The sequence below is a fragment of the Polyodon spathula genome, chromosome 4, assembly GCF_017654505.1.
Source record: "Polyodon spathula isolate WHYD16114869_AA chromosome 4, ASM1765450v1, whole genome shotgun sequence".
NCBI lineage: Eukaryota > Metazoa > Chordata > Actinopteri > Acipenseriformes > Polyodontidae > Polyodon > Polyodon spathula.
Window position 1 is genome coordinate 58,391,797 of NC_054537.1, and position 18,583 is coordinate 58,410,379.

At 41.8% G+C, this 18,583-nt stretch overlaps 1 protein-coding gene across 3 annotated transcripts in view; it reads left to right on the forward strand.

The window, feature by feature from the left end:
* Positions 1-18,583, forward strand: part of LOC121314673 (histone-lysine N-methyltransferase SETD2-like) — a 113,190-nt gene that overhangs the window by 47,215 nt on the left and 47,392 nt on the right. For all 3 annotated transcript variants that reach the window (XM_041248163.1, XM_041248161.1, XM_041248160.1), the window contains 7 exons: positions 994-5,990; positions 7,103-7,234; positions 8,167-8,295; positions 8,736-8,859; positions 9,278-9,355; positions 16,036-16,133; positions 16,346-16,472. In XM_041248163.1, coding sequence (XP_041104097.1) covers positions 994-5,990; positions 7,103-7,234; positions 8,167-8,295; positions 8,736-8,859; positions 9,278-9,355; positions 16,036-16,133; positions 16,346-16,472 — 5,685 coding nt within the window. The remainder of the gene's footprint in view (positions 1-993; positions 5,991-7,102; positions 7,235-8,166; positions 8,296-8,735; positions 8,860-9,277; positions 9,356-16,035; positions 16,134-16,345; positions 16,473-18,583) is intronic.

The window sequence follows — 18,583 nt, forward strand, 5'->3', positions numbered from 1 at the left end:
AATCCGTGACTGCACGAAATAAGACTTCCTTTTTTTTTTCCCACCTCCCCCCTGAATCCCATTTGATCCCTTGCTCCCGGCTTTAGAGGAACCATTTAAAAAATGTATGTCATTATCGTGTCTTTGCATTGCCTGACCCTACTCTAAATGTTTATCACGTTACCATTTACTTCCCATCTCTGCATAATTGTGTGCCATTTAAAATGTTTACAGCATCAACATTAACCTTATGAACTGTAATAACTTACAATGATAAACATTTTTGTTAAAGAAAACATAAAAATGACCCAAAGGTACTCTGTAAAACTGTCGTGTTGCACTTTCTATAGACTCTTGTGTTTTCTTCCTTCATTTTTCTTTTGCAAGTAAGAAATGTGTGCATTTATCTGGATGGACACTATCAAACACTGAAAACAACTCAATCAGCTGTTATTTCTGTCAATAAAATGCTGCCATGTCTAATACGAGTGGAAATCTGCAGTCTAAATCACGCAGCTGTATAGGGGGGTGATAATTTTGAAATTGTAGTCAGGCTGCAACCTTCGAGCTACTAAAAAAAATGACTATGTAAAGTGGTTTAGAGATCATATATAATACCATAAAAAATCCATTCAAAAACATTATTTACCCCTGGTTGAACACCTCTGTTATATAATCCAGTTCATATCTATTTAATATGCATGTGCTGTAAAACATTTGAAATAACAATTTAAAATAAATTCTCTGTTCACAATTGTTCCTGTATTTTCTTCTCTGACAAATCCTGTTTTCTACTTTACCATGTATAGATTACAAGGTTTGTAACATGGCTACCAATAAAATGTAATGATGTTTCTATCACTTCATAAGGTTACTTTGGTAATGGATTTCAGGGGTCCAAAGCTTTTGTAAAGCACTCTCTTAGGACAACCCTGTTGAAATGTGTTTTCTTTCATTTTTAAACCCCAGTTTTTTTTTTTTTTTTTTTTTTTTTTCCCCCCCCTCTCCTCTTAGGCTAAGGACACAAATCTGTCTAAATCGTCCCTGCTTAAAGTTCCAAAAGGGGTGTCTTCGAGCCGCTTTCTACCCAAGGGCACTAAGACTACGGTAAATCTGGAGGAACAGGGCAGGCAGAAGGTCTCATTCAGCTTACCCAAGAAGCATCTACAGACCCGGTTCTTGGCACCCATCAGTCCTGAGAAGTTGCAGAACGACTCTCAGATTGCCACTGTGACCACAACGTCTGCTCCCCCACAGGGGATAACTCGACAACTCCTAGACAGTAAGAGTGAACCATTTGAGCCACCTCCTGTGGTAGAGCAGCTCTCGCCACCCAAACTCAAGCTGGACATGGGGAAGATGCACTTCGAAAAGCAGCTTCTTGGTGTCACATCCAAGCTTGAGACGGCACCTCCCGCTTCTCACACCGTATTAGAAGAACCTCCGCAGTCAGAACCTAACCCCAAATCTATACCTGAACCCCAGAATGACATGAACAGTGCCCGTGAAGAACCCATGATGGAAGATGGTCCTGAGGATTCAAGCTCCTATAAAGAGGAAGCTGCTGATACTTCTCCTGTTGGGAAAGAAGGTGAGGAGCAGATCAGTGTGAAGAATGTACCCACCCAATATTCAGGGAATCTGGAGACAAAGAAGCTATCCCAGTCCGAGTGTGCCTTTCTTGGTTCAGAGTCTGATGGTGATTCAGTAAAGACTTCTTCCAGCCACAAATCAGGTGACCCCAAAAACGTAGTGTGTGCAGAGAAGAGCAAAGATGTTAAGAGGAATTTGACGACCTCCAAAGCAGAAGAGTCTGGGAAGTCGTCATCATCGTCTTCCTCTCGCACCAAGTCTGAGAAGGATGGTAGACTTTCTAGTCATTCGAAGTCCGACCGAGACTCAAGGCACACATCCTTGCATTCTTCTAGATCAGAGAGGGACAGGCGGAGGAGCAGGTCACGTTCTAGATCCAGAGGGTCAAGAACAAGCTCATCTTACTCTAGATCTGATAGATCGTCAAGAACTGATAGGTCTTCAAGGAATGATAGGTTGCATTACACGGATTCAGACAGGAAGTACCATAGGAGCTCCCCCCACAGGGAGAGAAGTAGGTCCTCCCGTCCCCAGTCAGACAGGCGGTCTAAAGACAGTTCAGACTCTGAGGACGATCACAAAAGGACTCATTCCAAGGCCAGTGATTCTAGAAGAGTCTCGACTCGTTCCTCTTTGCACAGGGAGTCGAAAACTTCTTCCTCCTCTTCCTACTCCAGATCAGAAAAAGAATCCAGAACAGAACCGTCTCACTCATCAGAGTCAGAAAAAAGGACACGATCTCACTCAAAATCTGAGCGTGATTACCGAAAGTCTGGCGATTCAGAGACAGTCAGAAGGAACTCTCCCGACTTTGAGCTTGATCGAAGGAGGTCCAGCACACACTCTAAATCGGACAGCATTGTAAACTCTCATTCCAAATTGAGTACGCCACTACTGGCTTCAGAGAAAAAATCTAGAGGGACCACTTCCAGTTCGGACTCTGAGGATGAGCTCAAAGGGAAGTCCCGATCTCAGGTCTCAAAGTCTTCTGCTTCAAGGTCCAATGAATTACGGACTGCTGCTTCCAGAAAGACTGATAACAAAAAGACAGATAAGGGCGAACTGAAATGTTCCCCTTCCAAACCCAGGGAGTCTTCAGGTTCCCACAAATTTGATAGAGTTATGGAAAAATTGACTCAAGAAACTGAGAGACAATCACAAAGAAAGCCAGACTCCAAATGTTCTGAGTCCAAGGCTGTTCCTGAAGATCCTTGTTCAAGGAGTGGAAATGGGGATAGAAAAGAAACACTTTGCCTTGTGAACGATAAACTTCAAGATTCAAACAGTAAGGAATTTGAAGAAATGGACTGCCATCCATGCAACCAACCAGCCAGCCCAAATCTAAATGACATAAAAAATCTAACTGTGCCTGAACCAGACCATATAGAGGCATCAATAATCCTAGACTGTGACAAAACGGACCTTCCTAATTGGACAAGGTCCAGTAACACTGCAACCTATAGGAACTGTTCTTCTCTATCAAAATTGCAAGAACGTGATCCATTAACAGATCACATTAAAAGCCAGCTTTTGACAAGTACAATGTACCAGTCCAACCCAGTTTCTGCTGACATCAAGGCTTCATCTGCATATTGTGACTCTGATATGGTTGTGGATGAACTACGTAATAGATCTCATGAAACTTTGTCTGACAGACAGCAGGAAAGAAGTAATCGCACAGAAAATGTTGAACTCCAATCAGTTGCTGTGTTCTGTGATCCCCACGTGGATGTAGATTCAATACAGTACACTGGCTCCTCTGAGCCTTTTGAGAAAACTGTGACATCTGAAATTGTGTGTGAAATGCAGATCTCCCCTACAGTGATGCATATGGAACCCAAAGCTGTAATGCGTGAGAGAGCTTCTGGTGAATCCATGAAAGTCAAAGGAGATTCCATTGAGTGGAAAGAAGTAGCTGATGCATGCCTGACTAGCTCCATTAAAGAGCAGTTGGGAGAAAATAAAGACTCCATAGAAAATAAACTTACCTCAGTGGAGCATTGCAGCGCTGAGGAAGAACATCCCATATTAAACACTGCTGAAGGTTCCCAGAAGGTGCTTGATTTGTATATAGACAAGCTGCCTGGAAAGCAGCAGGCTGGCTTGGAAAAAGATGAAGTCATTCCTCCACTGCAACCTGCTTCCACCAGAAAGGAGCTTTTATTGAAAGAAAAAAAGGACTTGCACCAAGGAGAACACAAGATTAAAGAACCCAACGCAAACACAGTAGAACTTTCTCTTAAAGACGCTCCTATGTCATTTCAAAAAGAATGCCCTCTGAAAAAATATCCCTGTTCAAACTCATTTGAGATTTCCCAAATAGAGGAACAAACCTCAAATTTTGAAGATCACCACCTAACTAATGCAGACACTGTAGCACCTAAAGAAGAACCCAATTCAAATAAAGATCATTTCCAGATTAGGTCAAACTTGGATGTAGTAAAACAGGCTGTTAAAGAAGACTTTGGATTAGACCGAGGGAACTCTCCTGAAGTACCCAGTACAGGCACAGTAGAAAGCTGTCTCTATGAAGATCCTGGTTCAGACTTTTTAAAAGAACGGAACTCTGAATCTCTGCAATTGTTTCTTAAGGGAGAACCCAATTTCAACCCAGTGGGTTGCTCAGTAAAAGAGCAGCCTAACTCAAGTAGCGATCTTTGCTTAGAAAAGCAGCCAGCCTCCAATGTAGAAGAAAACTTTGCAAGAACAAAGGAAATTGCCAAACAAGTGGACAGTTGTGTGTGGCAGCCAGAGGAGCTATCAGTTAGGTATGTTATGCCACAGCTGCAACCTCCCAGCGAGGCAAGGCATAACAATGATACTGAGCAGTTTGATGTTGCTTCGAAGTTTGTAGCAGACTTTAAAGAGTCTTGTTGTACCTCAGTTGGCACAGGAAAAGATGAAGGTGCATGGCAGAGCAAGCCAGACAGCAGCTGTGTTTCATCTAAGGGGAGTGGAGTAGACCACATGGGAGGGAGAGTGGACGACAAGGAGGATGAAGATAGTGAAGAGAGTGAGACCGAGGATTCAGACTCTGACTCGGATGACAGTGGTATGCCCAGGAACCGGCTACAATCTGTGGTGATTGTGCCTAAAAACTCGAGCCACATCCAGGAGATCAGAGGCTTGTTGACCACTTCTTCCAGACGCAGCACCACCCCAGAGCAGAGGTCCACATACTGGGCTCAGCCTGGAGCCAGGGATGTTTGCAACCACACCTCATCCGATGAAGAAAACACTCGAGATAAATCCAGGAAGAGGGGCAGGAGCCCGGAGGGAAGACTGCAAGCTTCAAGTCCTCAGCCAGCCGAGAGTGGCAGACAAAACTTTACATCTGCTGCAGAGAGGTTCCCTGATGCTGGTCAACCTCAAAGCACCGCCTACCAGTCACAGAGCAACATGGTAGACAGCACCAGCCATTCTGCTGGCATCCCCTGCCCTGAACCTCGCTTGGAACGTGAATTGCGGACCCAGGAAAAAACTAAGCAGACACCAGCGTTGATGTACATTCATACTGAACCTAGCCGTGGTTTCAATTCCTGGGAGGCACCCCTGTCTGGATGCCACAGGTACTATGAAAATCCAGACAGTCGACAGGGCAAGGGATGGTCTTCAAGGCAGCCGTACTATCAGTCTGGGGATTTCTCCAAACTGGATGGCTTCCCCAGTAGTGGTGACGGTTACACCTTGGGCTGGGATTTCTCACAGCCTGAAATGCCCAGCAGCACTTACCAGCAACCAGACAGCAGCTATGGGGTCTACCCTGGCTACGCTCACCACCAGCTGCAGCAACAACAGCAGCTTCCTCTGCAAGGGAACTGCACAGCGGGACAGCTTTACAGACAGGACAATGCCCACTGGGCTCCCCGATCAGACAGTTACGGGACGGGTTGTGCCAGTGGCCCCTCGCAGTACCAGGAGCCTGTGAGCCAGGTGCACCCTGACTCACTGACCGATGATTATGAGGATGAAGAGAGATCCAGCCAGCTAGCAAGTGCAAGCAGTACAGGAGATCCCCACCAGCAAAAGGGACGAGCACTTCCTCCCTTTGTCCAGGCTAATGAGATCAGCAGCAATTCCAAGGGGGCTGTCAGCAGTGCTCCAGAAAGAAATGTGACGTCTGGAGCATGCAAGGAGGAGAACCGCAAGCCATCCAAAGGGAAAGGGCCACCGAAAAAGAGGCGTCCTGAAGTGGAGTTGGACTCTGAAAACGAGGCAGACCCAGGGCCCCCCAAAAAGGATCGTGTGGGTGAAGGGGAAGTCTTAAAGGTCCCTTCTTCTCGCCACTCGGAGAACGGGCGCCCTCTCTGCAGCCTGCAGGACTTGCAGGACCAGCAAGCCTGGAAGGAGGGCTCCAAAACTGGGAAGATGCCACCTTACTTCAACCTCATTGAGGAGAATATCTACTTAACTGAAAGGTAGGACTTATTTTGTGAGCCTTCTGGATAGTTAATGAGACCAAACAGAACAAAACATGAAAAGAGGCACTTCGAGTGTTGGGTTTTTAAATCTAGATGTTGAAGTTTGTTTATTCACATCGGGCAACATGAGCGGTAGAGACTGAAAAGTTGTTTTGCAAGTTGCAATTGTCAGAGGTTAAAGTGTTTTCAGGTGTTTTATTAGAAATAATGTGCATACAGTGCACAACGGTGCATATTGTTTTACTTCTGCTTTAGTGTCATTTTTAAAACAATGAACCATGATTTAGATACATTTATTTTAATGTTCCAGAGCATTATTCAGCTCCAGCATTGGTCCCCAAGTGAATCGACAGGGTCACGTTCATACCTGTTCTGAACCTTCATGGAAGATTCGCTGGTGACGTCAAAACTTTCAGGTGCGTCCCTGTGGCAGATCATTCTAATACAGGCTAGAGCGCCAACTGGTCCAAGTAGTGCCTACGTAGGTGTTGCTTTTAACAAAAGTCACCAGAAAATCATCTGAACAGTTCTCTACTGCTGCAAATACTGTCAGTTGGGGGCCAGTGTAGAAGCTGGTTAGTACTCTAGAAGGTTTAATGTGAAAAGAAAATTAAACCTCATATTTTAGGTGGCTTTAATAACATTGGGGTAGTCTATCTACTAATAAATTAGATAACCTGGCACAGAGATTCCAACATGTGGCTGTGTAAAAATTTACAAAAGTATGCATTCAAAATGGAGTAATAAGTATACCACAAGAGGCAGCAAAAGAAAGTGTTTCTTGTAAAAAATGTCTGGTGTGTATTGCTTTTATTTTCATGCTGATGCACAGGTATGTTTATAATTATAGTACTATTTTGTGCTAATTATTAATAATGTACTGGCCTTTAGTTTGTCAGGGAAATCACTCAGTACAGATTGAATGCAGCAGTGAAGATGGGGAAATTCTAACTGCAAAAAAGAATAAGAAATTACTGTGCATCATGGTTTTGGGAGAGACAGAAACCAATCCTTCATAGGGGTATTTAGTTATATAAAATAAATAACACTGAGTGTCCTGTACAGCAAGAGAGAGTGTTATATCCCAGTTGTTGTGAAACCCTCCACAGGAAGAAGAGCAAGTCTCACCGTGATATCAAGCGCATGCAGTGCGAATGCAGCTTGCTGTCCAAGGAGGAGAGGGCCCAGGGGCGATGGGCCTGTGGAGAGGACTGCCTGAACCGACTGCTCATGATCGAATGGTAAGCACAGTGCAGGGGGGAACACATACGAAAGAGAAGCAGTCAGGTTATCTGCAGCTGGGAACAGTCTCGCAATAGAGAGTGAGTGGTGAATTCCAGCAAAAAAGTTAATTTCTTGTAAAAATGATCTTCACGAAACCCTGCTGAATAATATTGGAACTTCTGTGATGTTTTTGCTGTTAATGTCCAATGAAGCAATAAGGGACTCTCTTGAAAGAACCAAATAAACTTTTAGATAATAGCAAAGGTCGCATGGGAGAGCACTGCCATGTAGGGATGAAACTAATTTTCGATAGTACGATATATCGTGGTTAAGAATATTCACAATAATGCTGTCGTAAACATTTTTTTAATTACCAGTCACATGACTACATGGCTAAAGCAAAACAGGTGGAGCTATTTTCGCTACAAAAAATACATAAAGGTAAATAATATATTGGAACTGTTAATTATAATGCTAAACCATAAGCAATTTTGTTAAAATAAAGGTGACCCTATAGAATTTGTTAGTAATTAACATGCACAGTGATTGAGTAAAAAAAATATTACAGTTCATATTTAAAACAAAATACAGTTTTTAATAAAGAATTTCCAAAACCACAAGCCTTTAAGAAAGCACAAACTGTAAGCCTGTAAATGTTTTGTTTGAGGCCTAATAAAAACAATTGCTTGAGTAAAAAAAAAAAAAATATTAAAAAAAAAATAACCGCTACTATCATGATAGTCTTTGTATCGTGAAATAGTGGGCTCACAACTATCGTATCATGGAAATTTACTGTCGATTCATCCCTACTGCCATGTGACCTTTGCAGTAAACACCCGGGAAATGGAAGCAGTCCCAGTATGGTCACAGATCAAGTCCAAATAGAGTTGATCAGTTTTATAGGCTGTAGGGTGGTGCCTGTTTGACTCCCTAGTTCCTCTCTCCACAGTTCCTCCCGGTGCCCCAATGGACCATATTGTTCAAATCGACGTTTCCAGCGCAAGCAGCATGCAGATTTCGAGGTCATTTTAACTGAGAGTAAAGGTTGGGGGCTGCGGGCAGCCAAGGACTTGGCCCAGTGAGTACTTTGTTTTTTATTGTTTCTCCTGAGTTTTATTATGTTTCTCCTTTGGTTTGGATATACATTAACCCCCAGTGTCTGCAGTTGTAGTGATTTTCGCTGCACCTCCTTGTACCTTGCAAAACGTATTGGCTTCAGCCTCCCACAGTGATGCAACTTGCTTCCTGTATTGTAATTAGCAAAGTGTTGGTGTTTAGACCTTAAGGTGTGATCAGCTCAGTAAGAGTGCTGGGATACCATTGCCGTACTGGTCCTATTGATGTATCTGACTTCAGCTGTCCACCTTGGGGTAGCCAAAAATGATAATTGGTAGCATTTTAGTTTGTTCTTATGGAATAATTATTTGGCTTGTCCCCATCAGTTTTGCTCTGTATTCCTGACACGATGCAGTGGTCCCTGGCTGCGTGTGGAATGTTAATGTGGTGCCTGTGTTACAGCAACACCTTTGTACTGGAGTACTGTGGAGAGGTCCTGGATCACAAGGAGTTCAAGGCCCGAGTGAAGGAGTATGCACGCAGCAAGAACATTCACTACTACTTCATGGCCTTGAAGAACAATGAGGTGAGAGGCACTGGCGTCCAACTTTACAGTGTTGCCATACAGAAGCCTGGCACTACAGTTTAACACAGTAGTGCATATACCATGAATGCTCCCTTGTTATTTCAGCAGAACTGGGCTAAAACAGCTATTATGCTAGTTGAAGGGGTTTTGTAACTTTGTGTTTTTTTTTGTTTGTTTGTTTTTTTATTGCCAAAGCAACATTTGATGTGTGGGGTGTGTAATAGTTTGTCTTTAGAAGGTCAGCGTAATATAAAATGTAGATTTATTTTTGTTTACTTTCTAGTTGAATTTTAGCAATTTATAGATGTGATGAATACTCCTAAAAGAAAAGCTCCCAAATAAACCATAGGGGGTGGCATTGAGACCCACAAGCTGAAAAAACATGTGCATATTTTCTTTTTTTGTTGTTTTCCTATAGATCATTGATGCTACTCAAAAGGGAAACTGCTCACGGTTCATGAACCACAGCTGTGAACCAAACTGTGAAACTCAGAAGGTGAGTTGGGAGTGAATCTCTCATTGGATAAACAATATCAAAGCATGGCACCATAAGAACATGCTTCCATAGTTAATAATTCCCAATCCTGGCTGTGTTTTATATTGCTAACCACAAATAACCAAGAATTACTAATACTATGCACAGTAATCATCCAGGCTTTATTGATCACTCGAGGGCTCAAAGGAATTACCCAGACTTTACTGCCTTCCTTTTTATATATAAAACCATGCTGGCTGATCATTTTTCTCATCTAAACAAAGCTGCATAGTTTGGGCTACTGTTTTGATGATTTTAGTTATCTCTTTATAACAAAGTCATTGATACAAGAAATCTGATATAGTATGTTCAATTCAGATAATAACATAATGACAAAACTTCCAACTTGGGAGTCCATGCACATTTTGATCTGTGGCAGTATGAGAAGGACTGACTGACTAGCATAAAAACTATATATATATATATATATATATATATATATATATATATATATATATATATATATCTATTAATATATATTATATATATATATATTAAATACTGCAGCGGAACAGTAGCAGCATCAGTGAGTAAAGTTCTGTATAACATAGTAAACCATACTGAAAGCGAAGGCGAAATATAAAACAGTGTCCGTTGCACGTGTCATTCAAAACGTGTTTCAAACTTTGTGAAAAATCTGAAGGTTTGTGGGGCGGGGGGGAATAGCATGGGATTAAAAAAGAGTGAACTGCCTTCTCCAATAAACCAATATAGACTTTGGTAATGCTGTAGTACGCGAATAACTTTCAAATGTCATGTCAAAAAGAAAAATAACAGATTTTTTCTTTTCTTCGTCCACTGCATCTAGCAGCAGTAGAGCTACTACAGAAACTGCATTACCTACAGACTGTAAATCTTGTGAGTCGAGAGTTTGTTGAAGATGATTCACCAGTACCAATAAGTGTGGAACACATTCCATGTTAAGATATTTCACAACCAGCTAAAAAGCACATACAACGCTGTAAGACTTCATGGTTGCAGGAATTTGCTTGGTTACGTTAGTGATGAAAAGCAGAACATGTATTGAGGGTTTTGCGTTAAAGCAGGATCATCTATTGCAGGGAACACAGATTTTATTAAAGGAACTGACCATTTTAAGAAAGAGATGGTAAAAAAGAACAGAGAAAGCAGAAAACATAAAATGCTAGGGATTGCGTTATAGCAAAGTGTATGCCAACCGAGACCCCAACAGCCAGAGCAATGGCAGTGCTTCTGAAATTAATGCAGAGAAAGAATACAGAGAATTAAAAATGAAATTCAATGCAACTTGTATGATTGCATCAGAGGAATTGCCATTTACTAAATTCAGCTCACAGATTGTTCTGATGAAGAAAAATGGCTTGGATGCATCTAAGACCTATGACAGTGACACAGCATGTGCTGAGTTTGTTGCAATCATTGCTGATTAAAGGAAAGGAGATTTGCAGAAATTGGTTCACATTGCCAATTACATTTGTGTTTTAACTCACTCTGGAACTGATGTTTCAGGGAGAGATAATTTAATTGCTTATTGTCAGTATGTTTCTGCAGGTGTGGCAGTGAATCACCTGGTAGGGTTTCCTGAACAAGATCATTGTCGTGCTCAAGGAATCGTACACACAACCAAGAATTTGCTTGGAAATGTTGACAAAGCGTACAGATTGGTGGCAAGACAAATTAAGAGCTTTTGGAGCTGATGGTGCCAGTGTCAAAATGGGAGCTAAGGGGGGGGGGGGGGGGGGGGGGTTAGGTGCTCTGTTGAAAAGTGAGATTGGGCAGCATGTTCTCTCATTTCATTGCTTGCCCCATATACTTGAATTGGCAATGTTATCTACTCCAAAGATCAGTTGTGATTGAGAAGGTGTATGACCTTCTGCAGTTGGTGTGGAAAACATATAATTTCAGTCCAAAAGGTAAGCTTGAGTTGAAAGCCATTGGGTTTAGTTACACTGCACAATTAGGACTCCTTCCTGTAAAGACTCCTTCCATTTTTTGTTTTTCTGCAGGAAAAGCTTGCTACTGGGCAGTGACAGTATACTGCTGTGCATCATCACATGGAGCATGTTGAGGCCTCTTCTAAAAACACAGTCATTAAAGAAGGAGCAAAGCACACTGTGCAGCAAATGGAAATCCTAGCTTTTTTCATTTTTTGCATGATCTCTTTTCAGAGGTCTCCAAAGCTTAGCCTTACACTCCAGAAGAATAGTTAAATTCTTCCATAAGCTGTTGCAGCAATTGGGAACTGTGTTTTGACTGAGGAGTTTGAAAGTGGCAAACCTAGAGGAATTCTTACAGCATGTAGATTCTCAACCCCATTCAGGGTCAGGCAGGCACACAGCAGCAGTCCAGGCAGGAAGGAGTAGAGGCAGGTCTACCGTCAGTAGCTTTACTAACATTACTTTTCAGGGCATTAAACTTAAGGGCCCCCAGACTCGAGACCTGTTAGGGAGCTTGAATCCAGGTTTAGCAACATGGTGAGGCGTTCCACATGGGAAGGTGTTTCAGGATGATTCAGAGTGGTCCAGTGTTTTTCGATTTTCTGCCGTGGTGCATGTCCTGAAGATATTGTAAACTTTAGTGATGAACAGTTAGAAATCTTGCTGAACTGGTATAGTGAGCTTTTAGCAAAGAATGGATGCGATGCTGAGCCAGCTCAAGTTGAATGGAGGAAGCTAAAAACACTGGTCAGAGGTCAGTTTATGGATAAATCTTGCATTGGATTCTGGGAGGTTATGCTAACAAAAGAGCCCTTTCGCACAGATTTCAAAAACCTTCTACATTTAGTGGAAGTCATGCTTGTGTTGATGATATCAGCTGCCCAATGTGAACAAGGATTTTCTACACAAAAGAGAATTAATTCCAAGCTACGCAACTGAATGTGGGTACTGTTGAAGAATCAGTGCAGGGGTCCCTTCACTTGAGTTGTTTGACCCAGAGCCTTGTGTAAAGTGCTGGCTTTCCTCAAGTATAAGGAGGTGAAGACCAAACTATACTGGCTGGCAAAGTGATGCTGACATTTTAACTGTCGGTGACACTGGCTCAGGTTCTGATGAAATAAGACAAAAAAAAAAAAGATAAATATATGTAGTTTAGGGATTGTTTTGTTTAAATTCCAACAAGATTGGAGAACTGTAAAAGGAAAAAATTTTAAAACGGCCGCTTTGGTGCATTTGATAGTATAAGGGTTATTGCCCACATTGTTGAACCTGTAACACAGCAATAATGATCCATGATGTGGTACGGAAAAGAAAAAACAGAGCACTTAGGTTTTTTAAATGTATTTATTTATATATTTTTTTTTATATTGCTCTTCCTGCAGTGATTTAGAGGACTTGTCTGAAACCACAGTGTACTAGAGCGGCCAATTTGGAAATAGCTTTGAAAACCTTTGAAGTTAAATGAAAAAAATGTATTGCTTATTGCTACTTTTGATATTTATCAATGTTTTAGCTATGTAAAGCGCTTTGGGACAATTTATAGTGAGAGGCACTATATTAATAAAAATTGATTTGAGATTTAAAAGAAGTGTGTCAGGTAAGCGGGTTAACCCTTAGCGGTCCATTTATTCAGCACCTGTTAGGGGCGTCAGGTCCAATTTATTTTACATGTGCTGTTTAAAAGTTGTCTTTTAAACCTGTTTTACTGTGGGGAAAAAAGGCATATCAACAGTACACTCAGTTTTGGAGGTTTGCAATTCAGTTTTCGCACTTCAGAATTCAACAGTACATGGCAATGCCTAGAAGTAGTAATGGCAGGATGTATCATTTCTTCACTGGCTTTTACCATGGCAATGGAAATAATTATTAGGGCATCAAAATGGGTAGTGGGAGGAGAGCGCTTGGCTTCTGGAATGCGACTACCACCAATTCTAGCATACATGGATGACATGACAACAATGACTACAACAGTAGCCTGCACTAATCAGATTTTGGGCAAATCAACAAATAACACTGAATGGGCACAAATGCAATTCAAGCCCACTAAATCAAGGATCTCTATAATTAAAGATAAAGTAGTAGATAAAAGGTTCTACATTAATGGTGAGGCAATACCAACAGTGCCTGAGAAGCCAGTGAAAAGTCTAGGGATATGGTACGACGGGGATCTGAAGGACACAGTTCGTGTGGGAGAAGTTAGACAACAACCAGTGGAAGGATTGAAGTGCATAGACAACAGCGCTTTACTGGGCAAACTGCAACTCTGGTGCTTTCAGTTTGGTCTACTGCCAAGACTGCTGTGGCCACTAACACTTACAAGGTTTCCTTGACAACAGTTGAGAAGCTGGAAGCTTTAATCCGTTCATACATCATGAAATGGTTGGGAGTTCCACGCTGCCTCAGCAGAGTGGAACTTTATGGTAAAGGAATACTGCAGCTACCAATCTCTGCTCTAACCGAAGAGTTTAAGTGTGCCAAAGTCCGACTGGAAATGACATTAGTAGATTCACGTGACAAATACATAAGTGAGGCAGCACCTGTGTTGAAAACTAGAAGAAAATGGGCGACAAAGAAATCTGTGGAAGATGCTAAGGCTGCCCTTCGAATCAGAGATATTATGGGGCAAGTTCAGCATGGAAGAGGAAGTCTTGGTCTCAGTTCAGATCCTCCTACATGGCACAAGGCAACCCCAGCTCAACGGAGGAAGCTGGTAGTCAACGAGGTGCAAAAGCAGGAGGAGAGGATCAGGTGTGTAAAGGCAATTTCCTAGGCCAAGCAGGGAGAATGGATGAAATGGGAGAGTGTGGAACAACTCAAGATCGGCTGGCAAGACCTATGGACAATGGAACAGAGCAGGATCAGTTTCCTCATCAGATCAACATATGATGTTCTCCCATCACCACAGAACCTAAACCTCTGGGTGGGTGAGGATCCCTCATGTCCTTTGTTTTCATCACCTGCAACATTAAGGCACATTTTGACAGGATGTAAGGTGGGTCTTAGCCCATAACGGTTTACTTGGCGCCATGACCAGGTGCTGCAATGTTTGGCCTTAGCATTGGAAGACAAGCGTAACCTGACCAGTAAGTTGCCACCAGTTCCATCAAAGCATTACACACAAGACAATATTCCTCTGTCCAGGAGAGCAACCATCAAGAAAAGGTGTTAAAACCAAGCCTCGCTCAGGACCACTGGAAGCTGCTAGAGACTGGAAGATGCTGGCAGATGTTGGTCAACGGCTTATTTTTCCACCTGAGATTACCACCAGTAACCTTCGACCAGACATTGTCTTGTGGTCTGGATCAGCACACCTTGTTCATCTGGTAGAGTTAACAGTGCCATGGGAGGATGCTGTGGATGAGGCGTACGAGAGGAAGAAACTTTGGTATGCTCAACTAGCTGCTGAAGTGGAACAGCGAGGATGGAGAGTCCGAGTTTACCCAGTGGAGGTGGGTTGTCGAGGATTTGTGGCACACTCTACAAACCAGTTTCTCATAGATGTCAGGTTCAGTGGCCAAGAGTTGTGTCGCTCAGTGAAGATCTGAAGCAGCAGAAAGGAGCAGCAACTGGCTGTGGTTGAGATGGAAAGATTCATGATGGGGATCTCAAGCACAATAGAAAGAAAGCAACGCTGATGTACAGGTAAGCTGGGCTGAGCTGAGTGGGGGACGGAGGGGGGTGATGCTGGGATGCCAGAATCACTCTTAAGGTGTCATGGGCTAGTCGACAAAACACAGAGGACAGAAGGTGTCCACTTGAAGACCCCAGAGATGTACCATACTTAGCTCAATCCAGACGGTTGCCATGCTGATGCGCTGGGGAGACCGCACTATGGTTGATCCCCCGAGCCAGCGTCGCAGCTGTTGAGTGTGTTGATGCGCTGGAGTAGCAAAATAAGCTGATCCCTGGAGCCAGCATTACACTTCAGCCATCAACACCAGGCAGAAGGATATCTACATTAACAGATGGAAAGAAACGCAAATGGATGGAGATGCAGATGGATCACATTAGTTTACTGTAAAGCTACGTCTTAGTTGGTGCTTATCTTTGCGAGAGTTCAAGTTCAAATCAGCATAAAGTTTTAACATCTATTCTCAAAATCACTACATCTCCAGCCAAGCCCCACCCCTTGTTCTCTGTATTTATCACATACCTCTTCTTAGTAGTGCATACTGATAAATCCTCTCCTGATCACTCATTTTATCACCACTCCTCAATAATGTGATCCAAGTTATTATTTTATTACTATAACATCTCAAAAAGCTCTGCAAATGTCTGTGATATTCTTTGAGCGCTGGATGCAGAAGCAGCTGTCTTGTTTTTTTATGTCCGTGTTAGGTCTGTGCTGCAGGGCCTCTGTATTGCTCAGGAGAAAAAACGACTAGAGACCTGTGCTTGACGTCATTTTGACCGGAAAGGAAAAATTGTAATGTCGGACCTGGTCCGACATAGGATCGCAAGGGGTTAAGGGTACACAAGATAAAACGGAACCCTCAGAACCTTGCATAAACACCATCACTGTGTACCCACCTTCAGTAATTTAACATGCCCCTGACACTTTCTTTCAGTCTGCTAGGACCTTAGGGGTACTCTAAAACTTTGCAGAATATTTGCATATACCCTGTTTCTATTAACTCTTGTTGTACATGTTTGGCAAAGAGATTTTAATCTGTATTTTGACCCCTGATTCCAAGCCTTCACAACAAATATGTGTGTTTTCTGCAGTGGACTGTGAATGGACAGCTGCGAGTTGGGTTCTTTACTACTAAGTTAGTTCCAGCAGGAACTGAGCTCACTTTCGACTACCAGTTCCAGAGATATGGGTAAGTAAATTTCACAGAACACGCTGAATGCCATTCAAATATAGTGCTCCCTTGTGATAAAACTGCCCTTTATATTACAGAAGGCAACATAATGGTATTGACGTTTTTTTTTTTTTTGTTAAACTACTTTAATGTTTATTAAAAACACTATTCTCAGCTTCCTAGCACTGTCTGCAAAACGTATTTTTGACCCCATCTATCTTCCTCCACAGTAAAGAGGCCCAGAAGTGTTTCTGCGGGGCACCCAGCTGTCGTGGTTTCCTGGGCGGGGAAAACCGGGTCAGCGTCCGGGCTGCAGGAGGCAAGATGAAGAAGGAGCGGCCCCGCAAAAAAGACTCTGTGAGTTCTGCCAGCCTCAATTTTTAAATTGCGCGCAAGGGATGTCACGAGGCTGTCGTACTGTCGGAATGGATGTTCCATATGGAAGCCAGGAGATCCTGGTCTATATCTGCTCCCTACCCTATGCGAAGTGCACTTTCTGAGCCATCCACCATCTCAGTGCTGCTCATAACACCTAATTTTTAAATAACGAAGGTCAAAGTGAAACATATTTTATTAATTATCCACTGGCTTGAGAGGGAAGTATATAGTGATTATCGTGGGATGTTAAGTCCACATAAAGACACAGCCCTGCTTTCTAGTCCCACTGACTGTGTCACCCTCGGAGGGGAAGGTCACTCAACCTGTATCTCTGTCCCACTGCAGCTATAAAACTAGGTAGCCCCCACTCACTTGTAGCAGGAAGAGAAGTCTGTTGGCTGTGTGTTTATTCTGACATTGCTTTTAAGCTGAATGATGAAATTGTTTTTGGCTTTCTAGCATAATGGTGTATAGGTGATTATTTTTTTTCTATAATACAGCAATTTTATCTACTGGTTTTCTGTGGCACCTTCACCAAGTATACTAGTTAGGCTAAGTGTTGCATGATATGCTACCGTTGATTCTGCTGAATTTGTTCTATTCAACCTGCTAAAGTCTGGTGCTCCCCTTGTGTTTTGCACAAGGTGACAGCGTAACACCATTTGTTCCATTGTAATGTCACTTTAGGATAAAATGTATTTTTCTATGGCACTAAATTAATAATTCCTGGAATTATGCATACAAGCATCTGACCTAGGATAACTTTTCTCCTAAGACCTTGTTTAGAGTAATTGCCATGCTGAATTAGCATGCGTTTGGAAATGCCGTTATCAATCAGGGGTGTGCAATTCACCAAACGCCCTGGAGAACAAGATTTGTGTGAGGGACAAGAAGTTTTACCGTTATACTTTGCCCGTCAGACAAGTACTTCATACAAATGAACATTAAAAAAAAAAAAAAAAAACTAAACTTCAAAGCAGAAATCTGTACAGAGTGCACAAATACACATATCCTTTTAATTCACAAACACTCACAGGAACAAAACTACAAGTTGATGCAACAATACTATTAAATTGTCTTTGTCTGCAATAAGAGCCCAGTAAAGTTCAACCGCCAGCTCTTGGATTAATATTTAACATACTGACAATAAACTTACAAAAACCTTTAAACTATTTTATATGTAATGGTTTGGCAATTTTATTTATTTATTTTTTAAAAGCTACTTAAATCGGGTGATTGGCAGTAGGTTTGTAAAGCTATAGATTGACTTCATTATTTTTAATACAACTTTGAAATTACTCCATAGCATTGCACTCCTACTAAACTACTACCTTGTCTGAATTCTGACTCAACTCTCAGCTGAGTACCACAGTCTCCCACTGAAACACCCACGAAAAAATATTTTTCTGTATCCAGCGGCCATATAGGAAACCAAAACTTATTAAACAAGCGACATTGCCATTTTTCTGTAATCCTTTAACCCTTCCTCTCCGGTGAATATTCGACTGATTGAGGTCTGACTGACATAACATGACTTTCAGCTGGTGTATCAGGACAAATATCCACTGAAAGTATAGCGTATTATACCTTTCTAAACTAATTACCATAAATGTCTCCCACCTGAAAGTCTGACGTAGTTAGAGTTTTTCTAGTTTATTATTTTGGTTTGTGTCATGCACAAAAATTAGATGGGCTGAGTTTTGTTTGAACTAAAGCAAAATCCTAGAAGTGATATTTGTGTGTGTGTTTTGTGGGACGGTGAGGTTGTTTCTTGGACAAGATAAGAATCTTCTTTCTTAGAATATCTTATATTAAAAAAATATATATATAATATATATATAATATATATATATATATATATATATTATATATATATATTATATTCCCCACCCTTAAAGTTTAATAACGGTATTTGAGTATTTTATTACAAAATATTTCAAATATTCGACCTCTAATTAGAATGACAGGTCTATTAGAAGCAATCAATTTGTTATGCAATCCGTAAAGTATTGGAATAGGAAAATAAAAAATAGAAAATCAACGTCAGATCCGACTATACTGCACTGGTTTAATGAAGTTCTTACAAGTGC